Source organism: Vipera berus (genome assembly GCF_964194415.1).
Source record: "Vipera berus genome assembly, chromosome: 1".
Taxonomy (NCBI): Eukaryota; Metazoa; Chordata; class Lepidosauria; order Squamata; family Viperidae; genus Vipera; species Vipera berus.
In genome coordinates, this window is record NC_138202.1 from 115,975,879 (window position 1) to 116,002,155 (window position 26,277).

General features: G+C 38.4%; 1 protein-coding gene across 1 annotated transcript; it reads left to right on the forward strand.

Moving 5' to 3' along the window:
- Nucleotides 1-212: 212 nt before the first annotated feature.
- On the forward strand, nucleotides 213-25,725 carry DDB1 (damage specific DNA binding protein 1). The gene is made up of 27 exons (XM_081314649.1): nucleotides 213-438; nucleotides 580-728; nucleotides 2,367-2,483; nucleotides 4,807-5,028; nucleotides 7,730-7,844; nucleotides 8,921-9,018; nucleotides 9,682-9,840; nucleotides 10,969-11,052; nucleotides 11,324-11,440; nucleotides 12,101-12,203; nucleotides 12,743-12,818; nucleotides 12,907-13,015; nucleotides 14,530-14,708; nucleotides 14,791-14,954; nucleotides 15,040-15,147; nucleotides 16,221-16,428; nucleotides 17,514-17,609; nucleotides 17,982-18,093; nucleotides 18,662-18,785; nucleotides 19,056-19,220; nucleotides 21,484-21,578; nucleotides 21,722-21,892; nucleotides 22,173-22,282; nucleotides 22,383-22,552; nucleotides 22,737-22,839; nucleotides 24,706-24,829; nucleotides 25,023-25,725. Exons 1-27 carry the CDS (start codon nucleotides 378-380, stop codon nucleotides 25,104-25,106), a joined length of 3,423 nt encoding a protein of 1,140 aa, XP_081170775.1. The 5' UTR covers nucleotides 213-377; the 3' UTR covers nucleotides 25,107-25,725.
- Nucleotides 25,726-26,277: the final 552 nt, after the last annotated feature.

Below are 26,277 nucleotides of genomic sequence, written 5' to 3' on the forward strand. Positions count from 1 at the left end.
CCCAGAATTCCTGAGCCAGCTTGGCTGGCTCAGGAATTCTGGGAGTTGAAGTCCACGAGTCATAAAAGAGCCGAGCTTGCCTACCCCTGGGATAAGGGCAACATCTTCTCCTCCAAAATTCGCTTACTCCGTTCGGGCCGGAAGAGGGCCCTCTCGCGCTGGTAGAAAGATCCGTCAAAATCCTCTCGGCGTGCTCGTTTCCCGTCGTGCGCCGCGCGAAGCGGGACGCCGGCGCTCTGGTGCTGGCGGTTTCTCACTGGTGCCAGAAGCGGGAGTGGGCCCTCGAGGCTGCGCTCGGCCACTGCCGGAGTCCTCGCCTTCCGCGTCGTCCGTCTCTCTCTCTCCCTCCCCCCCCCCACACACAGCCCGGCTTCGCCATGTCGTGCAACTACGTGGTCACCGCCCAGAAGCCCACGGCCGTCAACAGCTGCGTCACCGGTAATGGTGGGAAGAGGGGCCTTTCCCGGGATCGGCGAGCGAGCGAGCGGGCGGGCGGCGGAGAGCGCTGTGGCGGGGAAGAATGAACGGAGGTGGCCAGTTAGGCTGCCCTCACCTCGCGGCTTTTTCTCTTCGCCCCAGGTCACTTCACCTCGGCGGAGGACCTCAACTTGTTGATCGCCAAGAACACCCGCCTTGAGATCTATGTGGTCACGGCGGAAGGGCTGCGGCCCGTCAAGGAGGTGGGCATGTACGGCAAGATCGCCGTCATGGAGCTCTTTCGGCCCAAGGTGAGCATCGCCTCCCTCCCGAAGGACAGTGCGGCCGCTGGGCACCCTTCTCCTTGGGCAGCCTAGGCCTCGATCCCTCACGATCCCTCTCTGTTGGAACTCCTGCAACAGATTGCTTGGCTTCTGGTTCGACCGGCAAGTATTGTTGGTTTCGATCCTCGTGGCTGCTAAAACCCCAGTCGTTGTGGATCTTTTGGGGAATGTGAACTCGGTAGAAACCTGCCCTTGTGGCTTGCTAGCCAGGTGGAGGGTTATTGTTTTGTTAAATTTCAGCCCGATGTTCTGTTTGTTTGTTTGTTTGTTTGTTTGTTTGTTTATTTATTTATTTATTTATTTATTTATTTATTTATTAATGGGACTTATATCCCGCCCTATCTCCCGAAGGACTCAGGGCGGCTAACAACAATAACATAACAGAAATTAAGATAAAATTAAAATTAAAGTCATCTGTGCAATAAATTAAAAATTAAAAATAAATTAAAAATTGTAAACATAATTAAAATGCCTGTCAGTCCAGGTCAGCCTGGTGGAAAAGGAGTGTTTTGAGGCCGCGGCGAAAGGACCGGAGATCTTGGGTCATCCGAAGCTCAGGGGGGAGCTGATTCCATAGGACTGGCACTCCCACAGAGAAGGCCCTTCCCCAGCTGACATTGTCTAGCCCAGGGGTAGGCAACCTCGGCTCTTTTATGACTCATGGACTTCAACTCCCAGAATTCCTGAGCCAGCCAAGCTGGCTCAGGAATTCTGGGAGTTGAAGTCCATGAGTCATAAAAGAGCCGAGGTTGCCTACTCCTGGGCTAGCCGATGGTACCCTGAGGAGGCCTTCTCTGTGTGAGCGTACTGGGCGATGGGAATTCGTTCCCGGTAGCAGATGGTCCTGCAAGTATCCCGGGCCTAAGTTTATATTGTGAAAATACCTTTGAAAATGTTCAGGTATGCAGAGGCTTATTTTTAGGACTGGTGGTCTGCTGGAATTTAGCACGTTGTGATGATTGCACGCAACCAGTCTGTTGTGAGCTAATTGTGTGGACCTGTCATGTTGTGGAGGGAGTATTTTCTTCTGGGTGCTTCATTTTTGATTGATTCATTTTTGATATGGTCATGACTTGGAAAATTGCCATTACTTAAGTATGTTGTGCCTGATTGCTGCTGAGATCAACAGAACTGAGGACTTGCTCTTTTTTATGGCTAATATTTGAAGGAAAAGACATATGTATGTTGCGGTTTTCAACAGTAATCTTCTCAACCAACTTTTCTAAGTCTTTTTGAAAAATAGCTATGTTGTCTGGCCTGGCCATTTGAGGTAAAATGTTTGCATCTGTTTCCTGCAAGTCTCTTGAACATCAACAGCTGTGGTGCTTCTCATGTTTCTTGATGAATTCATATAGTGTTCACAAGAAACTAATTAATATGCTTGCTGATTAAATAATTTTTGGAGGAGCTTATCATTTATGTGCACTTACAGAAGAAAGTGCTTAATACAGAACAGGAAGTTGTGATGAGCAAAAGCATCTATTTCAGACATCTTTCATTTGAGATACACCTTTTACAAATGGAATTCTGTTTTGTTGATAGTGTGTTGCAGAATATTGAGTGTTTTTTTTCTTTTCTAGCTAAAACTTTTTTTTCCCTCCTTAGGGGGAAAGCAAGGATTTGCTCTTTATTTTGACAGCAAAATATAACGCTTGCATTCTTGAGTATAAACAAAGTGGAGAGAGCATTGACATCATCACCAGAGCCCATGGCAATGTACAGGTAAGAGGAAAGTGCATTAAGTGTAATACGTACATTGTAATTTAGGACCACACAGCGGTTTTATGTATATTTTGTAACCTGAGTGTGAAGTTTTAGATAATGTATATTCCAAGTTAAGTAATGTAAAATATTTATGTAAGTTGAAATTAATATTGCAATTTGAGAAGCAATACTTGTCTTTCTGTTGTCAAACTATTGGATGGACACTGTTAAATTCTTCCTACTTTTACATTAAGTCTTTGTTTCTTTCTAGTGATGTGCAATTAAAAATATATTTGTCATCGTTATGAGATCTCAGTAGCCTTGTTAGTTCAGACAGCTATTTTATATTCTTGTGTACTTGTGTTTTCCTACAAACTCACTGAATAGGTTTCAAGAAAAAAGCTTTTACACTCAGTTGCTAGATTCTTGTTCTACATAAAACATTACTATTCTACATTTTTATATGTAGCAAAAATTCTTCGAGTGGTCAGTTGCCTGCTTTTACACTCCCCAAAGGCATCTAATTGATCACTGTGAAAACCAGGTAGTTGAATTTATCTGACATCTAGCTGACCTAATAGGACTTTTATTTTCAGCATTCAGTTTTATTTAAAGTCCTTCTCTTGGAAAAATAGAGGGTCAAAATTTAAAAATATAAGCTATTTTTAGTAACGGAAGAAATCTGCCCTCATTTCTTTTCTCCCAATTTTGAATTGTACTAATTGAAACTCAGTCAGACTCCCCAGTTCTCTCTCCCTTCCATCCAAATGTGACTCTGGAGGAATGGATTATTTTTATAATTGCACTGCCCTTCTCTGTAGTACTTAAAAACACAGTCATTTATCATGTTTGGAGGAAGGAGGGGATTATATTAAAAGTTTAATTATGTTTCAGATGCTCCTACCCCACCATTCACCTTCCAGCTCCAAATTCAAATGAGATTACTTATTTTACATTATCCTTCTCAAGTTCCTGGAAGCCATCCACACACTATAAGGGTAATAGCCTACCTCTTCAAGACTGGAGAAAATATGTGCTTATCATAGCTGGCAGAAAATGATTAATACTTATAAGTGGTATTAGGAAACTTGTGATTATATAAAGGCTAGGAATGTTTATTCTATTTTTTTTAAAAAAAACCCACTGTATTTAAATACTATTGTGTAAAAATTAACCATTGCCTTTATTCCTGAGTTGCATTTTAGCTAGTTTAGAATGTTATTTTTCAAAGGGTAGAACCTGCGGGCTTCCCAGAATATGTGTTCTTGAGACATAATTTCACAAGGCCTCAAAACCCAATGAGAGCAACAGTGTGCATATACAAGCCTTATAGTACAGGTAATCCTTGCTTAATTAGCACAGTTGGGACTGACAACTGCTAAGCGATAGATTTGTTAAGTGTGTCATGAGACATCACATGACTGTGATGGGCTTATGACATCACCTCTGTGGTGGTTATTCAGCAAGACATGTCCGTGACTTGTGATTTTACTGCTGGCTTCTTCCTTGAGTCTACTATTGGAAGCTGCTGTGAAGTGTGCAAATGGCAACCATGTCACTGCAGGATCTTTTAGTGGTTGTAAACACCCGCCAGTTGTGAAGCATCTGAGTTTTGATCATGTAACCTAAGAGAAGGTATGACAGTCATGAGGTCTGATGGCAGTTTTTCAGCACCATTGTAACAGTTGCAAAACATCTGTCTTTAAGAGAGGACTATGTAATATAAGTCCTGTTTGCTTATAACTTTAAGATCTTCATCTTGGGCTGTTAAAAAGAAAGTCATAATAGTCTTTCTTTTTATCAAAGCCTGTTAAAACAGCATGTATCCTGTTAGTTTTTAAAAGGGAAAAGAAAAATTCTACATTCGTTACTTCTGTAAAATTGGGTTTTTCCCCTGTCAAACTGCTAAAACTACTTCTGCTAAAGAACAAAAATCAAACATGTGTTTTCCAAGTATATCTACATACACATATGTAGGAACTACACAGCCAATATGATATGTAATTGAAAGTTGTAGATTTAAATCTATAAATGCATTTATTCATAGCTTTGTCATCTGTGATCCATGAGTTATTTACTGTGTTTTTGAAATGGCAGTAAAGGATTCATAATAATTACAAGATATGGACAGACACACCAAAAAGAAAAATGACTGCTGATTAAAAGTCTAGGTGTACATGAACAACAGAAACGTTAACATAAATTACAATATTCATCATGAGTGAATCAACTGTTGGCTAATGCACAAACACCAAATTAATGGATTTAGAAGACAACCTTGCATGTTTTCTTGTTGTGACAAAAGAGATTGTACTAAGAATATTTATGTGTTGTCCTCTAGGATCGTATTGGTCGTCCCTCGGAAACAGGTATAATTGGCATAATTGACCCAGAGTGCAGAATGATTGGATTAAGGCTTTATGATGGCTTATTCAAGGTGATTCCTTTGGAGCGAGAAAATAAAGAATTAAAGGCCTTTAATATTCGACTAGAGGAGCTACAAGTTATTGATGTGAAATTTCTCTATGGCTGCCAGGCCCCGACCATATGTTTTGTTTACCAGGTAATCAAATTGGGTCTGTGTGTTGTAATAAAATTGCTGAGGACTAGTGGAGACAGTGCCTGAACATTATTTAACATACCTATTAATTATAAACAAATGAGTTGGTTAATGGGGAAAAAGAAATCACAGGATCTTTAGTAAGGAAGTATTTATTTATTTATTTGTTACTAGAACAAACCAAATTGGTGCCAGAGTATTGGTAAGCTTTTGAATACTTTGGGACTTATTGAGTTAGGTGTTATCAAAAACAAACTAGTGAGATAGGAAAGAAGCAGAAAAACCCAAAATCTAAATCAGGAATTTTAGTCATATGGTTTGCCATTTAAAATCAGTCTCAGGATGATGCTTGTAGAACAAATATACTTTTTATAGAAAGTTGTTATCTCAGGTTATATAAGTATTTAGGCAAAAAGAATAATACAATTTTGAAGCATTATTTCCCCCCCACAAACATTATTTTGACTTATTGACATTTTTGACTTATAACTACTAGCCCATGACTAAGGGTTACTGATTTGATTCAATTGTAATAGTTCTAATCTACAAGCAGATTTTTGAAGTTAAAATGATTAAAATATGCAAAGCTGCTAAGAACTTTTCCTGATTTGTTAAATTTTTGTTTTTCTGTGATGATCAGATAAAAAATTGGCTTAAGCACCCTCCAGAAACCATGATTTGATTTCTCTAGCCATTCAAATTTGAAATTCAGTTTCCTTGTTCATTCCAGTCTGGGAATCACTTGGGACCAAAGGCAATGTGACTCAGGATTAACTTTTTTAGTCCTTTAATCACTGCCCTTGAAAAGCAGCATTGCTAACCATCCTTGAAACTTGTTGCTTTCATTACTTTTATGTTTGGTATTCTGAATTATCTACTAATAACATAATTTTGTGCTGGACAAAAAAGGAGGAAAATTCCTTTTGAGCATAGTTGCCTCCAGGCTCATAAATCCAATAACATAAATAAATAAGAACCAAGCAAGTTACCTGCAAGGGCCTGGAGTACTTCTAGCAATTGACTGCATTTCTATTCTCAATATACAAAAGAGGAGGTCCCCCCCCCCCCCGTAGAACAAAAACACCATTTATTTGTTTTTTAAATTGTTATGGTTGCTGTTTTTTTCTATAGCAATTTCGGAGACTGCATATTAAAATAGAGGCAAAAACACATTAAAACAATTGAAAAGTCTATATAGGCAGATAAAATCCCAGTCTATAATTCCTTCAAACTACAACCACACAAGCTCCAGCTAACCACTAGACTTCCAAGTACAAAGGGAATCCAAATAAAACTCCAGCAATAATTCTGTTTCTGAAAATCTTATGTTTTATTGAATATATTTCGTGGTTATATTGAAGCAAAACTAACTCTGAGGTTCCCACACCAATTCGTAGACTTAAATAAGTTTTCCCAGTCAAACCCCCAACATCTTACATAATCCTTATCAACAAGTCCACTTTGTTATGAGGACCGTCTACTACAAATCGACACCTGTTCTGGTGTCCTTGACAAGGCTTCAGGCTCCCATGGTCTGCAGCTGAATCGAAGTTTCGTTTCTCCATCTACCCACTTCAGAGTAACACACACACCTCATTATTTAACTGCAAGTTGAAAAAGCAGAGGCACGTACGTAGCTGCCAAGTTTCATCCTTGACAGATGGACTGATGGACAAGGGACAGAGCAATGTTTGGTTTTATCATCAGCATTGTCAGTTTCCCAACTTTTCATCCTTTGACAGAAATGCAGTGTCCTGGCAACAGAAGCACGAGATGTTCTGAGCCTCCACATAGTAACTGTTAGATATTTGCTTACTTTTTGAGCATCTTGAATAAAAATGTGATATTGTGGCAAGTGGCAAAGAAATTTAATTTTGTGGCTCAAGATTGAACTGGGGGGTCCTTGGTACTCTTGCAGGCATTTAATTGCCAACCAGGTTAGCAAGTAACTAAATGAGGACTTAATTTTACTATCAGTCCTCTAAGCTGTGCTGGGTATAAGTCTTTTTTCCTGGACAAGTAGCAAAAAATGAAATAGGCTGTCAGTAGAGACCTGGATCCACTGTACTTGTGTTCTGCACAGTGTCCTTGTGGAGAAAGTCTATGGGGCTCATTTTGAGGTTGTAAAATATCTCAGTCTGGTTATAATTACAAGAGAGGTTCATATTAGTGATTTATCCATTCTCCTTTAAGAGAGACACAGTGAAATTCTTTCGACATTAGTAAGAAACTTTATAGGGCTAATTTACAAGGCTTGCCTTACTAAATCAGTCCAGAATATGTGCTGTCTTGAGATTACAGCATCAGGAAAATGGGATCTTACTTTCAAAAACTTTGTCGTAAAGTGGGGGAAGTTAAGAAAGAAATCTGAAGGCTTTAGTTAAATAAAATAATTACTATTTGAAATAATGTAAAAGTATATAACTTACGGTAACTAATTCTATTAGAACAGGAACAATATTGTTCAGAATTGGGGAAATGCCTTTTTTGTGGGAGAGAGGCATTCTTTAGGTTTTGAAGTTGCTTTAATGAAAGTGCATCTATATATTTTTCAATGTACAAATGTTATAAAAATAGAAGAGAAATGTTTCAGGGAATGTTTGATTCTTGAACATTCGTATGAAAATGATTCTTATATGTTAAAATGAGGGTAACTAAACAGTGATGGGTTTGTGTTTAGTGATTGTACTTTCCATCCATCTAGGACCCACAGGGCCGTCATGTCAAGACATATGAAGTGTCTTTGCGTGAGAAGGAGTTTAACAAGGGACCCTGGAAGCAGGAGAATGTAGAGGCTGAAGCCTCAATGGTGATTGCAGGTGAGGTTGTGTCTAAAAAATAAGGTAACTATAATTATTTAGACATAAAAATCAGCACTTAAAGAATTCCCAGAGCAGGGGTGTCAAACTGCTGGCCTGCGGGCTGGTTGCATCACGTGAAGGCCGTGCCTACCCCAGCTCTGGCAATGGGAAAAAAGTCACAATATGTCACGACACGTCACGTGATGCGGTGAGTTTGACACCTGTGCCCTAGAGTCTAGACCTGGGGTGTCAAGCTGCCAGCCCGTGGGCTGGATGCGTCACGCCAAAACCGCACCCACCCCATTGCCGGCAATGGGAAAAAGTCACGATACGTCGCGACACGTCACATGACGTCGCATGTTTGACACCCGTGGTCTAGACTTGTTTTTAAGCCACTCTATTAAACTTTCACCTAGAAAAAAAGTTCTTTTTTTGATATAGGGGTGGGAGAGTTGGTCCAATTCCGGTTTGTATAAAAATTTGGTTGCTCCAGGCTCTCAGGCCCAGAATAGTTATGTAACTTGAGCAGTGCCTATAATGAACGTAGTGCTGCCCAGTGATAACTACTTACCAGCCTCGGATTTTCTTGTAATTTAAGACCCATCATTGCACAGCTGCACTTTTTAGACTTAACTATGCTAACAGGCAAAACTTAGAAATTATAATATTCAAGGTTGTTGAGGATGTAGTATCAAAGAAAAAAAATGAACAGAGAAACCTAAGCCACAAAAATGGTATTTTAAAGTATTTATTTGTAACAACAAGTTAAATTGCTGTTTAAGAAACTGAAAGAGAAACTAAAATTTAATTGTTTTTAGTGAGTAAAGAAAAGGAAGATTGGTTTTTAAAGCATATAGTAAAATATGGTTAGGATATTGTCTGAATGACTCCAAATAATCAGTAGTGTATTTGCATGCTTTAAACTAATTTGTTATATTGAAAAGTGGTTTTTTTTTCTGGTGAGCAGGAAATTCTATCAATATAAATAACAGCTATTGAAATTTAATTTAATTTAATACACTTGGGTTACCTGGTTTGTATTCCTTTCCTGTGTTGATTATACTTTATGCATATTTCCAACAATTTCTTTGTAGTACCTGAACCATTTGGAGGGGCCATTATTATTGGACAAGAATCTATTACTTATCATAATGGTGATAAATATCTGGCGATAGCCCCACCCATCATTAAGGTAAACAGCAGAACTTTTGGAAAGGTATTTGCTTAAAGCTGGAATTCTGTGCTTCATATTTACAGTAGGTTTAGTGTGGATGTAAGCAAGCAGGTTTGCTCTAATATTTTATACTACATCCCATAAATCCCGAACAAATGTGATTTGTATTAATTTATGCAGCATCAGTTTGCTTGCCTCTAGTTTAAAATTTTTGTTAGGGTCGAAACTAAATTTACTTTAGGTGTTAGGCGTTTTTTGCTGTGTTTTAACTGAGATTTTAACATTCTGTGAGCTGTCCAGAGTTGTTGGCAAGTGAAAGGCCTTAGGAATGGAAATGATAAATAAATCGGAATTTCTGTGGGCACCTGGGCCTACGTTAACTGCTTGCTGCATTGTCTCTGTAGTTTCTTAGAATAAGGATAGACACATTTGGAATCTTGAGAATGTGTTTCATGTGCACTTATATGGCTGTTCTGTGAATTTGGCCCAACGCAGAATGTATGTTCATCAGGAAGCAAACTAGGGAAGCTGTTCCTTATCTCCTGTAGGATGATTTTATTTTTTTTTTGCTATTGCAGCTTACTCTTTCTAGAGGAATAATAAAACTGTTTGGATCAGCATTAAGGTCATCCTGCCTTTTCAAAGTCTTCTAAGTAACACCTTTTTTTCCCCCTGAATCAGCAAAGTACAATTGTATGTCACAACCGGGTTGATCCAAATGGGTCCCGTTATCTGTTGGGGGATATGGAGGGTCGACTATTCATGCTGCTTTTGGAGAAGGAGGAGCAGATGGATGGTGGAGTCAGTCTCAAGGACCTGCGTGTGGAATTGCTTGGTGAGGTAGGTTTTGTTTCCTCCTCCGTTTCTGGAGCATTTGGTGTGTGACGTCAGCTGGAAGAAGAACTAGAAGAAAAAAGAACTAGGGAAAAAATCCTGCAGATAACTGGAAGAGATCAAGTTCTTCTCAAATGCTATTTTTTTTTTTGTAACTTTTGAAAATAGGGTTTAAAATTGTGCTGCATTAAAATAAGCAAAACCTGGTGTTCAACAGCATTTTTAAATTTTGTAATTGAGTTTTATATTTCAGGATTCATAATTGGAAGGCTATATCCACCATTTAATTTTTTTTCCCCACAGATCTAGCTTCTTAAAAATGTATTTCATTTATAACGTCTTATCAATTGAATATATAACCTGTCTTTCCAGTGGCAAATTGTCTCAGAGGACACTAAAAATAAAGTACATATTGAGGAAAAAATTATTCACCAAAAGCCACTGTGAACACTTTTCATCCCAGTAGAAATATGAAACAAATATTAAACAAAGCAAACCATGACATCATCCTTGATCGGTTCAGAACTGGAACACAGCCATCTCTTGCATTCTCAGATATGCCTCTGGTAGCGATAGGATCAAGAGAATGATCTCTCACATATATGTTAAAGCCCAGAGTAGGACTTAAACTCCTCAAAGGAGTTTAAAGAAAAGTGCTAACTTGACAATTTGATGTACCAAATAAGGCCAAGAGAGAATGTCACTTACAGCTTTCATACTTGTGAGGGTTAAATCCCTACTTATGACTAAGACATACTTCATTATATTTTGTTGTGACAATGTATGTTCATTGGATACTTTTTAACATGTCTTCTAATGTATTTGATACAGTATGTGCAGCTAATATGTGTGCAACTATTGACATTCAAAGCCAGAAGCATGTTTGGGATCTAGGTCCGACTACAATCACTGCACTTGTCAGGAGCTCTGTAAAGAAGCCACAACTTTTCTTGGCCTTGCTTAATAGCCAAACAATCCCAGGAATATGCATTTCTGAGTAAGGAGCTGCCTGCATATACATGAGCATATCCTTGCCAAAATATCGTTCCTGCTTTGCATTTAAATAGTTGCACATACCTATTATCATGTCTTTAAAATGCCTAACATCACTCATTTTGCCTTACCTGTACCTAGACATCCATAGCAGAATGCCTGACATATTTGGACAACGGTGTTGTGTTTGTTGGCTCTCGTCTAGGGGATTCCCAACTTGTGAAGGTAAAGTGCAGCTTTTAATTAATAATTAGGTGCCAAGAAATAGTAGTTTGCTAATCTTTTACTTATGATACATTTAAATGGCATTGTAAGACGTGGTTTTATTTTTGTCACCCTTAGGAGTTTTATTCTCTTGGTTTTTGTTCATTTTATTTTGAAACAGAATAAGACAAAAACTGGAATTTCAATACATTTTGCTCGAGTAGTCAAAGAAAATTGAAGCAAACAATTTATTTTCAGAAGAAACTTACAATATTCTTATTTTCATTCCTAGCTCAATGTCGATAGTAATGAACAAGGCTCATATGTTGTGGCCATGGAAACCTTCACCAACCTTGGGCCAATTGTGGACATGTGTGTGGTAGATCTTGAGAGACAGGGTCAAGGCCAGGTAAAAGTTGATTCTTCTTTCCCTGCGCAAGGAATGATGGATCTCGCTAAGAGAGGTGCTTTATGCCCTCTTTGAAATATTGCTTTGCAATAATACAGTTTTGCCCAAGTTGATCTGTGTGATGTGCATGAATCTCCTTTGTTGAAAAACCCAACCTATTCTCTCTCACCAAACTTGTGTATTATGAGGAAGTTGATAATTTTGGGCAGATTCAGCAATTAGCTTCTTGCTGAATGCTGTTGTGAGCTCAGGTCTGCCCATTTAAAGCTTGATGCATTTTTCAGTATACCACACTGATTCTAATAAATCTGATAATAGCTTGGAAAATTATTGTTCTGTTGGCACTTGAAATAAGACAGTGCAAAAACTATTTCAGGGAGCTAGAAAGGCTACTTTTTCTGACATATGCATTAAATTCTAATTCATATGCCAGAAACAATAATACAGAACCATTTCAGGGAAGTTTTACTATAGCAGTAGAAGTGACTGCAGGATTTTGTCTTAACTGAGGTTTTTTATTAGATAATTTACTAAAAGATTGAGGAAAAACTCCTTTATCTTAAAGGGTAGACGTGATTTACTATTTTTTCTAACACATTGCATGTTTCTTAAACATAAATAATGCAATTACTGTATGCTAACTATGTCTGCTTTTCATAGCTGGTTACATGCTCTGGTGCCTTTAAAGAAGGTTCTCTGAGAATCATCCGGAATGGAATTGGGATTCATGAACATGCCAGCATTGATCTCCCAGGGATTAAAGGTGTGTGTGTGTGTGTGTGTGTGTGTGTGTGTGTGCCCATTAGAAACAGTTGATGAACAAATGAGAGTGCATACTATTATCAAGGTTGTCAAATCTCAGATTTTTTGAATGAGCTTTTTTAATGTGTGCTAACCCTCATGAAATCTTAGAAAACTGAATATACTATTTAGGAAATTTCAGGAAGGAATCTGGCCATCAGAAAAAGGGTTTGGGTATTTTGTATGTGCGTGCATTCTATTTCTCTGTCTTTTCCCTCCCTTTGGTATATTACTACGTATTGTCTTTTTTTGTATGTGTTCTTGCTGTTATTTACCTTTTTGTTATGCAACCTATTCTGAGAATCTTGAAAATACATTTTACTTAGAAACAATAACCAATTAGTTGAATGTATTGTACAAGGCCAAGAGCTTTGAATTAGCATTGAGGAAACATTGATGATTCAAGAAGTGTTGGGTTGGCATTTTTGTTTGTGAAATTTTGAAATCCGTTGAGTTTTCCAGAGGAATTTAATAACACTGTGCTGTGTTTCTAAATTGCAGGATTATGGCCTTTGAGGTCGGACTCTCACCGTGAAACTGATAACACCTTAGTGCTGTCTTTTGTGGGACAAACCAGGTAGAGGAATAATATCCATGAAAGTGTTGAATATGGCTCTTGGTTAGGTCTTCTGGGGAGTTTGATTGGGCTTTCCTACATTCTGCAGAGTTTTGATGTTGAATGGGGAGGAAGTAGAGGAAACAGAACTGACAGGATTTGTGGATGATCAGCAAACTTTCTTCTGTGGTAATGTGGCTCATCTGCAGTTAATCCAGGTAATCTCTGAATTTTTTAGTGATAAAATGTGAGGCATGAGTGGCTAAACTTTTGGGGTCAAGAGTCACATTTGGAACGTAAGGAATATGTGAGGGTGAGTTGTATTCAAAACAGAATGTTACTTTGTCCATAGTAAGCAATGTAATTTTTTAAAAACTAATAATTTTTTAATGATTTTTTCTATCAGGCTGTTTTCAGTTTAGTCAATCTTAAAATTAAACATGGTGGATTACATTTAAAAAAAATTATAGCACTTGAAGAAGAAGTGCTAGAAAAAGTTTAAAAATATGTCTAGCGATTGTTGGAAATACAGACAAAATCCAGGCATGTATTATTATTATTATTTATTGAATTTCTATACCGCCCTTCTCCCAAAGGACTCAGGGCGGTGTACAGGGCAATAAAATACAACGTACAAAAGTTAAAAGTAAAATTAAATTAATTTAGCCCTAACAATAAATAGTTAAAAATAAACCCAACCCCTTAGTCCAGGCCGGCCTGTTCAAACAACCAGGTCTTCAGATCACGGTGGAAAGAGTGAAGGTAGGGAGCCATCCGGAGCTCAACAGGCAATTGATTCCAAAGGGCTGGCGCGCCCACAGAGAATGCTCTCCCCCTGGGGGCCGCCAGCCGGCAGTCCCTGACCGACAGCACCCTGAGGAGGCCCTCTCTGTGGGAGCGCACAGGACAAAGGGAAGTTGACAGCAGCAGGTGCTCCCGTAAGTAATCTGGACCCATGCCATTTAGGGCTTTGTAGGTCATCACCAGCACCTTGACTCTCACCCGGAGGGCAACTGGAAGCCAATGCTGCTCGCGGAGAAGAGGTGTTACATGAGAGTATCGGGAAGCCCCCATCACAACTCGCGCGGCCGCATTCTGCACCAGTTGAAGCCTCCGAGTGGTCCTCAAGGGCAGCCCCATGTAGAGAGAGTATTATCATCTTTGGTGGACATGCCCTAAAGCAAAGAACTATTGGTGAAAAATACATAGGTGGCTAGAAAAGATGATAGGAGCACATGTAGACTATAAACCAGAATTATTTCTTTTAGGTATAATTTCAGAAAATTATGATAAAGAAATGTGTATACTTAATATTACATATATTAGCAGCAGCGAGAATTACATTTGCTCAACACTGGAAAAACGAAGAAATACCATCTGAAGAAGACATAATTAAGAAAATTCTGGACTGTGCAGATATGGATAGGCTCCCATTGAAAATGAAGGGGAAGCAAGATTCAGAATGCTTTCAAATGGGATTTTTTAAATAAATGCTTAGAAAAACAGAATAAAGGGTAGGGACGGAAATTGTATTACTATTAATGTCAAACATATAAACCCAGACGTGTTGCTTGCTAAATGCTAAAGAGTGTTACTGTAAAACTCAATAAAATATACATTTTTAAAAAGTTGTAGAAAGCGTTATATGTGACATAGTCACACATTCTTATGTGTAAAGAATATGTTAACCTTTCGGTTGGGAAGAAATACCAATAGACATTTGTCCCTTTAGATAACATCAGCCTCAGTCCGGCTTGTCACTCAAGAGCCAAAGGCCCTGGTGAGCGAATGGAAAGAGCCAAATGGGAAGAACATCAGTGTTGCTTCCTGCAATAGCAGTCAAGTAGTGGTAGCTGTGGGGAGAGTTTTGTACTACCTGGAAATCCACCCCCAGGAACTCAAACAAATAAGGTCAGTCTGAGCTAACTATTTTTGGGTTATTTGTGTCAGAGCTGAGTATTGCATTAATGTTGACAGTTCAATATCTTGCTAGTTTTACAGAGATGGAGCATGAGATTGCCTGTCTGGACATCACCCCCTTGGGCGACACCAATGGCATGTCCCCTCTCTGCGCTATTGGCCTTTGGACAGACATTTCAGCCCGTATTCTTAAGCTGCCCTCATTTGAACTGCTACACAAGGAGATGTTAGGAGGAGGTAGAAATTCCATTTGTGTGCTTGGTGTGGGAAGGGCAGACTGTTGCAAAGAGCGATATTACAAACTTGTATCCCCCGTTTACAGAGATTATCCCACGTTCCATTCTGATGACCACCTTTGAGAGTAGCCATTATCTGCTTTGTGCCCTAGGAGATGGGGCCCTGTTTTATTTTGGACTGAACATTGAAACAGGTAAAAATACAGGTTTCTTAACTGCAGATTTTCTTTTTTCTTTTTAATTTCAAATGATGAACGGATTGCAGGCACATCAGGTTTTAATAGAACTCAAAATCCAGCAAGTAGAGCTTGGCCCAAAAAATACAAGCAGGGATAGAAGATCTGAACTCCAGAAATCTCTCTGGTCTAAATTTGAACTGAGCTAAATCATTCCACATCAGATTTACTGTTTTTGTTTTTTGTTTTTTCATTTTATCACTATATTGAGGCAGCAAGGGAGTTCCATTTCCTGGTTCACACATTGTATCAACTTACGATGTAATCTGCTTGGTTAATTCATCTGATTATGATTTACTGATGAAGTAATGATTAAATTATGGGAAATTAGACCAATAGAACTGGATCTATGCGCTCTTTATCATTCTGCAACCAGAATCCATTCCTTAAAGTGGAAGCAAAATACAGTAGTTGGTAAATGAACACAAGACTGATAGGGAGAAAGAGAGATAGATAGAGAGACCCTGGCTGCTGTCATCTCTTTCAGATAGTTTTCTTGTGTAACTTTGCCAGCTCTGGTGTGTGTTCTGGTCGGCCACCCAAAATTTGGCTGTAAGTGTCTGCATTGTTTAGAAAATGATTTTTTTTTAACCGTCACATTTGCAAATGGTTGCTAAACATAGTAACAGCTGTCATTTTGTCTTAAGTAAGTCAAGTTAGACCTCTGGAGATCCGTGATTAGATTTTTCAGGGTTTAAGTATAAGACTTTATGAATCTTATCTCCTTGAATCATTTTTCTGTTCTAAATCAAGCCCACCCAGTCTCCAGAAATTATTATTGGCTCATGGAGAAAAATACATTATGCTGTTCCTGTATAGACATATAGCTGTATTTTAGGATGTATTCTGTCTTTCAGGAATAATTTTAGTACATTTAAAGTGCTACTGTAAATACACTTTTCTAAAATATAAAATTTCATTTTTTCCCCAATAATGAAAAGTAGTCACAGGTCAGCTAATTCGCCTTGCTCCCTTCCCATCTCCTAGTTTCTCTTAGTGGGTGGCCTCTAATAGTATCCTTTCTCTGGCAGGTTTGCTGAGTGACCGTAAAAAAGTAACTTTGGGAACCCAGCCCACTGTTTTAAGGACATTTCGCTCTCTTTCCACCACTAATGTGTTTGCTTGCTCTGACCGCCCCACCGTGATTTACAGCAGCAACCACAAATTGGTCTTTTCCAATGTCAATCTTAAGGAGGTGAATTATATGTGCCCTCTTAACTCAGATGGGTACCCTGACAGGTAAGTGTGTTTGGTTCCTTCATACCATGCTCTCTTCCTGCTTAGCCTGTCTGGTCAACCCTTTTAATTAAGTAGCCAACTTGTATCATACAAAGAACGCGAAAATAAGCAAATTACTTTTGAAATGTTGGGATTAAGAGAATAGGGACAAAATAGTAGGCAGTTCCAAAGCAACAGAATTCCTTACATTATATCCTTCCTGTTTTCCTCTTTGCTGGTGCACCCTGTCTAATGTGAGTTTTGGGAAAATGCAAGTCATAGACTCATTGTGTAATAAATATTCAGCCTGTCTCATATCTACATGTAAGAAAGGACTCTTTCTATTTCATCTATGCTTGATGTCATTTTTTTTTACTATGTGGTATTTAATGTAGTAATATCATAGGAAATCTTTTGAGGGGTCGTGAGTTTCATCCCCCGTTATGCTAGTTGCCAAGTGATGATTACTAGCCAAGAAAAATGGGATTTCCAGTAAATTATTTTTCAGTGTTTCAAGTCTCCTGTTCTAGAATAGGTTTGATTGGTCAAAAATAATACTCTCCAGGAATACACTGGAGATTCCTGATAGAATTGGTGAAACAGTAACTTGCATTTAGGATTGTATGTGGAAACATAGTTGTGAAGATAAAGATTGGTTGTGATCAACGCTAGCAAAATTAGTCCATCTGTAAGAAAGAAGATTTGTTGAAGTTTAACAATTTGAAAGAAGGTAAAAAGGCTCCTTTTTTGTACTGCAGAAGGAAGCTGTTGGAAGCAAAATCAGAAATACACTGCACCATAAACATACAAACCTCAGCTCTTGTTTGTCTGCTCTACCAATACATGAGCTGTTTTCCATGTATATTTTCTCCCTTGTATCTCTTAATGGCCAGATGCTCCTATGTGTACTTGATAGGTCATGAAACAATACTGATTTTCACATATATTTGCTACAGTTGTTTTTTTTAACATTTTCACTTCTGCCAAGTCTTGTTAAGTACAAGTCCTAATATTGGATTATTTCTGAAATGTAGATAAATACTCTAGAATTGAGAGTATAGTGGAGTGATTTTTTTTCTTGAAAATGAAATACTTTTATTTTGCAGCTTAGCTCTGGCCAACAACAGCACTTTGACAATCGGCACCATAGATGAAATTCAGAAGCTGCATATCCGCACTGTTCCCCTTTATGAATCACCCAGGTGAGCGGAGTTAAAGCTTGTTGCTGAGGATTCATCTGCTTTTAAATAATGTAACTTTTTAAACTATGTACATTTTAGTACAATCTCTTTCTTTTTGCCTTCCTTCCTTCCTTCCTTCCTTCCTTCCTTCCTTCCTTCCTTCCTTCCTTCCTTCCTTCCTTCCTTCCTTCCTTCCTTCCTTCGTTGATGGTTTTTTTTAAGGAAGCATGCTTTTTGGAGCATTTTGAACTTCTTAATAGGGATGTTTATGAGTGAACTTTTCACCTAAATTTAATAAATTAAATATTACTTCCATGAGCAATGTTTCTTAGAGCATATGGATCTTATTTGTATGAGTGTGTAGACACCACGTGTCCCTTTTGTGTCATGCAGAAAGATCTGTTATCAGGAAGTATCTCAATGTTTTGGCGTGCTCTCCAGTCGTATTGAAGTTCAGGATGCTAGTGGAGGCACCACTGCATTGAGGCCCAGTGCAAGTACCCAGGTAAGAACCATCCATAATATTTGCGTTTAGGGATGCCTTGAAAATGCACTGATTTCAACAAAAGGAGACGTTATTGCTTAACATTCTGATTATGTCTATAAATCACTTGAGAAATCATCTCCATTTCTCATATGATAATCTAAACTTAAAGACAGCTAGGTGCTTGTTTTGGGATAAAAATATATTGTGACTCAGTTACATGTTGGGCTTTCTTTGGTGATTTAAATCCTGGCTAGCATAGCTTTTCCACATTTATTTAGGTTTCTGCCTATCTTTTATGAGGAGGTATTTCTGCCATGTGAACTGATTTTCAATCCCTTCAGTTAGCAGGAAACTTGGTAGTTTCATACTGGTACTTTAACATAAATCATCTTCCATTACTTCTTTCTCTGTCCAAATATGGTTTTATTCTTCATAAATTAGGCACCTCCAAAACAACCATCCTCCAAACAATTTTTGCCACACATTTATTTTTTGGGTTATTTTGTTCTAGTGAATGTTCTTCGGGCTATTTCTGTTGTCTCTCTGTCTCTAGCTTAAAATGCTTACTTTTCCTTCCATATTTTAGGCCCTTTCCAACAGTGTAAGCTCTAGCAAGTTGTTCTCCAGCAGCACAGCTCCACATGAAACATCATTTGGTGAGGAAGTAGAGGTACACAATCTGCTCATCATAGATCAGCATACATTTGAAGGTATCTACATCCTAGGCTATATTTCACTGTTTTATGAAAGAACTGTTTTGGGGAATCATGAGATTAGGAGAAGAGAGCCATCTAGTGTATTTGCTGGCTTGGATCCCTCTTGAAGTGTCCAAAAGTCCATGGAGCATCTTGAGGGTCATTTTATTGAGCTGCTGTAGGTTTTTGTGGTTGCATGTTGCAGGATGTTCCAAAAAGTATACTGAAGTCTACATTTTGTTGAGCTCTTTTAACTCTTTTTTTTCTCCCACTGCTTGTCTTCAGTACTCCACGCTCACCAGTTCCTGCAGAATGAGTATGCACTAAGTCTGGTCTCCTGCAAATTGGGCAAAGATCCCAACACTTATTTTATTGTGGGAACAGCCATGGTGTATCCTGATGAAGCCGAACCCAAGCAAGGCCGTATTGTGGTGTTCCATTACTCTGATGGTAAGGACTAATGTTTTGGATCTCTCTTTTTCCTAGTGCATGGACTTCTTTTATTATTATTTTGTCATGGAAAAAGTGGCTTAGTTCCTAGGTTCTTTTACTCTAGAAGTTTAGAATATTCTTTTCAGCTCTTGAAGAGCCATCTTGTCTGTTTCATATGGAAAAAAAGTAACCAGAATATCTGGTTTTTTAGACTTTGGGTATTTAAATTATTTATAATATGCTGAAGTTACCTGGATGGCTTACAGTAATAATAGTAATATTATTATGTGTTATAAAAGAGACCTTGCAGGAGATCAAATTAAATCACTGTAACAACACCACATATCAGGGTCTGCAAAACAAAATAAATGGATTTTTAAAATAAAAGTCTTAAAGCCTTGGAAAATAAGGGGAAAGTGTTCACTTGGCATTAACAAACCCACAGTCATCGTCGTCAACCATCCAGTTATGCCCAGCCCTCGGCTACTCTAGGAATTGGCACCCTCCCTGCTCCTCTGTCAGTCACCGCCTCCTTCGGATCCACCATGGTCATCCTGGTGTGATCCTTTAGAGCAGGGCTTTTCAACCTTTTCACCCATTGTACCACTTTTAGGATATGGCAACATACGAGTACCACCAGTTGCAAGGTGTCAAAAACTTGATGACCAAAAAAGGACCAAAAAATACGGTACTCAACAGAAATGCTCACAACAATGAAAACCTCAGACAGGAGGTAGAGCGCCGCCGGGCGGGCAGGCAGGTGTCTTGCTCGGCTGTGGCTTGGGGGGCACTTTTTTCAGTGCCATTGTAACTTCGAACAGTCACTAAGCAAACTGTTGTAAGTTGAGGACTACCTATACTTCATCACTGTTTTCCTTTTTTTTTGGTCATCAAGTTTTTGATACCTTGCTAGGCGACTGGTGGTACTCGGATGTTGCCATATCCTAAAAGTGGTACAATGGGTGAAAAGGTTGAAAAGCCCTGACATAACCATAGAATAATAGCCTTTGCTTGGCAATCGGCTTCAAGTGATATTTTTGGTGAGATTCCGTCTAGGACTTTGTGATTTTTGCAGTCCATAGGATAGTTGTAATAGTTTTCTTCAGCACCATAATTAAAAGGTGTCCACCCTTGTCCTATTTGTCTTCTTCAGAGTCCATGTTTCGCAGCCATAAGTAGCAATTGGGAAAATTATTGCAGTGGCTGCAAAACTTGGAAAACCACAGAATATTCACGGAAATAGCACTTTTAATAGTAGCTACCTATGTTGCTGTTACTAAAAAGAAGCATAAGAAGAAAGATCTCAAGTGATAATCTCAGTATGGTTAGATGGTCAAATAAGGAGATATAAATTCATTCTGATTCCTATTCTCACCAGCAATCTAAGCTTTTTGAGCACTTCCATTGATTCTTTCACAGTGATTAGTTGCATGCTAGTTGAGCGAAGAAGTGTTTATTTTCACCTCACCAAGAAAATGGATAGTCCAGGTGGAATTATCTAGATAGTTTTATGACTGTTGAAGATGATGAATAAAATTTTTAGTTAACAGTTGACAAGTATTTGGGGTGATACTGAGTAATACTGTAGAATGAGGAAAGAGCCTTCAGAAAGGTAGGTAAGAGTTAAAACTATGTATTGTTACAGAGTAAATGCATCCTAGGCTTTATGTTGTGTTATTGTCACAGAAGATTTTCACATAGCACCACATATTTGCACATAGATTTTGTTAATTTACCCTGATTTTGAGGGGTAGAATTAACTCATTGTAGTCATTGTGCCTATGTGGCTGCTACGAGTTGATACCAGCTTGATGGCACATGATCAGAAAGAGGGCCAAAGGGTTTTTTGTCCACTTCAACATTGGAAATTTCCTGAATGCTTACAGCTCTCTAGGTGAGGCACCATCTTTATGAAGAACTCCTGGCTGAGGCGACCATAAAGAGATTGTAACTGTTAAGAAAAGATAATTAAAGACCTCCCTGACATCTTGTACACTAATCTTGCTGTATCTTGCTCACACTTAAGGTTAGGTTTTGGAATATTTCAGAAGATAATTGGAGTTCATTTTTAATATATTTTGTAATATCTTATATTTTATAAAATAATTAATTTTATGCTGCAGAAAGCAAGGAGGGCTTCATATAATACAAGGAGGAAGCTACATTTCATGGCCTAAGATCACCAAGCTGTTTTTGAGGATGTTAAATCTTTTTTGTTGCTATTTGTAGCTACAACAGGAACCGGTGTATTTTTCAAGTATTCTATTAATATGTACCCCAGGTAAATTGCAGAGTCTGGCTGAGAAAGAAGTAAAAGGGGCCGTCTATTCCATGGTGGAATTCAATGGAAAGCTCTTAGCCAGCATAAACAGCACGGTAAGGCTTCCGAAGCTCCCACATCAATATTTCCTAAAACTGGGTTTGCTTAGCAAACTGTGTAAGAGAAATGTTTCGGACTCTGCGGTATTGTTCCAGATCTGTTTTAGCCTTACCCTTACCAATCAATCTTGTCCTAACAGGTACGACTGTATGAATGGACAGCAGAGAAGGAGCTTCGCACAGAATGCAACCATTACAACAACATCATGGCACTCTATGTGAAAACAAAGGGTGACTTCATTTTGGTTGGAGATCTAATGCGCTCCGTACTTCTACTAGCCTATAAGCCCATGGAAGGAAATTTTGAAGAGGTATTAATTCAGTTTTTAACCTCAGTGTACATAATGGAAGTCCTTAAGAGAATAGAAGAACATAAATATAAATATAAATATTTGGTGGCAGAAGAAACTAGTTTTTGTTTTTGTTTTTTGATTTTAATTTGAGGTACCTAGGTTATCTTAGGTTGGCTGGCCCTCTCCATTTCACTCTGCATTTAAAACTGGTAGAATTCTACTTCAGGCCAGAAAAGCCTTAGCTTAGTGGAGAGTAGATTGAATTGCTAGGTAAATTAACTTGTATATCTTTACACAGATTGCTCGTGATTTTAATCCAAACTGGATGAGTGCTGTGGAGATCCTGGATGATGACAATTTCTTAGGGGCAGAGAATGCGTTTAACTTGTTCGTGTGCCAGAAGGACAGGTAAGATGACCTTCTAAAAAGGTAGGCCAAAGTGAGCAAATAGTAGGTTGGGACAAAGGGTTCGCCCTATCCTTTTCCTAGTAAACGTTTTGTATTGCAGTGCTGCGACAACCGATGAGGAGCGCCAGCATTTACAGGAGTTTGGGCTCTTCCATCTGGGTGAATTTGTCAATGTCTTCTGTCATGGGTCCCTAGTCATGCAAAATCTGGGTGAAACATCTACACCAACACAGGGCTCAGTGTTGTTTGGCACAGTCAATGGAATGATTGGTAAGGTTAGATATTAAGTCAGAAAATTTTGCCATCTCCCCATACAGTCTTAACAAAATAGCTGGTCCTCGGGGAGGGCTTATCTAGCACTGAAATAATATTTATCCTTTGTTTCCAAAGTGATCCTATAAATAGATACCTATTCATTTCTTTTTAAAAAATAATGCTCTGTCTTTATTCACAGGACTAGTGACTTCTCTGTCAGAAAGCTGGTATAATCTCCTGTTAGATGTGCAAAACAGACTCAACAAAGTCATTAAGAGTGTTGGGAAGATAGAACACTCTTTATATCCTTTCTTTCTTGTGCTTCTCTTTAACATACATAAGACTTGGTAGCATTAGCCATTATACAAGAATCAGGAATGGTGCCTGCCTACCAGTTTACAGTTTACAGCACAGAACCAAATGGGTAAAGATCAGCAATATGAGTGTATTCATTCCTCTTATATATTTAGGAAAAACTAGGGATAGGATATTGTGTTTCTAGTTACAGTTATAGCTTATGTCCCTCTTGCCCCTCTGATGTCCTGAAACTGCTTTTTCAAGATGAGAACTCTCTTGACTGGAATATTTATAGGAATTGGTGAAGCTGTAATATGATACCAGATTAAAGTGAGGAGCATTTTGGGGGTTCGCTACCAGTCAAAATATTTCAGCTTTTTTTTAGGAATTTATGTAACAGCTGGAGATCACATATTTTGCTAGTACTTAGTTTATTTAATTATGGTTTATTAGATATAATTGGGTTGACATAATAAAATTATAAACCATTGTGTGCAAACTACAGTAGCTGGGTAAAACAGCTAGTCTAAGTTAAGACCAAATAGATTACATTATGGCTTAATATGTTGTATGAACCAGATCAATAGCTACTTGCCAGACACTATAGTAGAATCTTTCACAGGATGAAAAGAGCACTAAGCTAGTCTTCTATGAATTGTGAGTAATTTGAGATACAATGCAAAGGTGAATTATAAACAACATAAATAAGTGATTACCATGATACTGAATAATTAACTAGGAAATCTGCAGTCATTTGCATCTGCAATCAGTCGACATCAGAAATGCAGGAGTGAAACATGTCAAGGAAAACTAAAACAGCATGAAGAGAGAAAGGAAGATATTCATGGCATGATTAAAAATATTCAAGGGTTACCAGAATTGAAGAACTATTCTTTGCCACATTTAATATTCTATATTTGGATATATGTTTATTAGATTAATTACAAGCATGTAGGCTTTCAGGCTTACAGAATCAAAATTTGGGACTTAGAATGAAAAATATATTTTTCATTGAAGCTCCATACAGTTTACATGTTACATAGAGACTGGGCCAAATTCTGTTGATAACTATCCATAATACTGCAGGTATATACTTCATAATTTCATTAAATCAAGTTCTATTTCTCCCCTATGAAGAATTATTTTAAAAAATGTAATACTGAAGAAAGTTTGTGATTCAAGAGAATGTATTTTCAGTTTTTGAAGTGTTTGTCGGGAAAGTACCTTTTATTTTTTGTTGATGGCCACCAAGGTTATTATATGGGTAATAGTTTCAGAATTTATTTTTAATTTAAGGTGCGCATTTTATGCATGCCATACCATGTACCTGCAAGCATTATATTCAGTGTAACATTCTGTACACTGTAATACGTCAAATATAATAAAACAGTTTTTTAAAAAAATAAACCAGTAACTAAGTATGAGTTTTGGAATAGTACCATCATTAAATAGCAAATACTAAGAATTACCAAAATGTTTTCAATGTTTGTCTAAATTATATGGTTAATATTGCAATTATTTTATTCCCCTGAAAAACAACCTGACCTTTGGAAAGAGTCCTCTTCTGTCACATGAGAATGCAATCTGTCAACTCTAGATGAGGATTGCTATTATGTTGGGCTATGCAGCACACATATGAATAGGTTGCTGTAATATTTGATTTTGACCTTGGAGGCTGAGAATTCTCAAGACTGTAGTTTGAACTGGTCTGATTTTATAGGATGACTGAGAGAGATTAATGACTATATATTACACTTCTGGTTCTGGGCGATAAAAGCTTGGGGACAGTTCTTGCAACATACTTTTGTTTTTATGGGAAAGTTGAAGGCATATTTTACTGAGAGTCTTATTTCCTTGATTCTTGATTTTACCTGGAGATCATTTCATACAGAACGCAAGACAGAACCAGCCACTGGATTTATTGATGGAGATTTAATTGAAAGCTTTTTGGATATCAGTCGACCCAAGATGCAGGAGGTGGTGGCTAACTTACAAGTAAGTTGAGAAAATTACCCATGTTGAGACAATCCTTGTTGTTGGGCATGACTCTCATTCTGTGCTTGCTCATTTGAAGTAAAAATACGAACTTGGGGATTGCAGTATCAGGATTAAGAAGAGGCATATGCTCTTCGTCTTCTGTCTGCCAAACGACTGTGCTTCACCTCTGCCTCTTGCCTCCTTGTTTCAGATTGACGATGGCAGTGGAATGAAGAGGGAGGCTACGGTAGATGACTTGATCAAGATTGTGGAGGAGCTCACCCGTATCCATTAGCTGAATGAGAAGATACTTCCTGCACCTTCCTTCAAGGATAGCATATGGAGTCTTTCCCGACTGGTTCCCTCGCCAGTTTCACTGTAATGCTAGAGCAGTAGCAATGTGCCTGGATGAAAGTGGGGAATCTCTGAACTGAAGCCATCTTGCTAAGGACTTACTTGCAAATGCAGTGTCGGCTGTTGACGACATTGTATTCTGCTTGGATTCACCATTCATCTGCCACCTAATAGTGGCCCCAGCAGATTTTTCCCTCTTGAGTAACAGCAGCTGGCAAAGATGTCCCTCTGCCTAGACTCTTTCCACACTTCATTTGCTGTTGTCTCTGAATTTATTTTGTTCCCAGTGTTTTGAAGTGGAGGTCTTTCCCCATAGCCCTCCCTGTGTGGATGAGAAGGTGGCTAGATGGCTGCAGTGGCTGTTGGAGAGAGGGATGTGACATTTAGCTCTTACAAGGTGCTTTCAGAATTAGGGCTGCTTAATCTCGAGGAACCCAGCTGTGGGTAGCAGCCTCTCTATTCCAACAGCTTTGCTGCTTATTCAGGGAGAAGAGACTAGATTGCAATTTTTCTGTTACTGGTTTTGGAATTTTATCAAATAAAAGTAGTCCAAGAGGAAAGGTTTGGCTGTTGTCAAAATCTTTTCAAGCTTTTCTGAACTCCTTTACCGAGGAGGAAAGAAACCTTGTTCTCTTATGCTTTATATTTCAACAGTCCAATTATTCTGTCTATAGGGAACTGACTAATTTCATTTTGCTTTCGTGTTTTCCCCCCGAAAAAGTCTACTCAATAAGCTTGTAGAATTTTTTTAAGGGCATGACAATTTTACAACAAGGTAGACCTCATTACTTTTTTCCCCTCATTCTTGCCACTAAGAGGCAGACTTTAAAGAAGAGGGTAGAGGGATTTTGTTGTTACAGTATTTTTGGACAGATAAGCACAAGGTCCTCACTTCCCACTTTCTGCTGTCACGTATTAAGAATTTTTATTCCCTTCTAGCATGTTAAGAGTTAGAAAAGACTTTTTGCATTGGACATCTTACTCAAGTTGTCTCTCCCCCCCCCCCCTGCTTTTTTGTTTGTTTGTAAAAACCTGTCCTGACTATTCTGTGATAGAATTTATGGGCTGGGGAAAAGGTTCTTCTTCAAATTCACTCCACAAGTTCACATTTC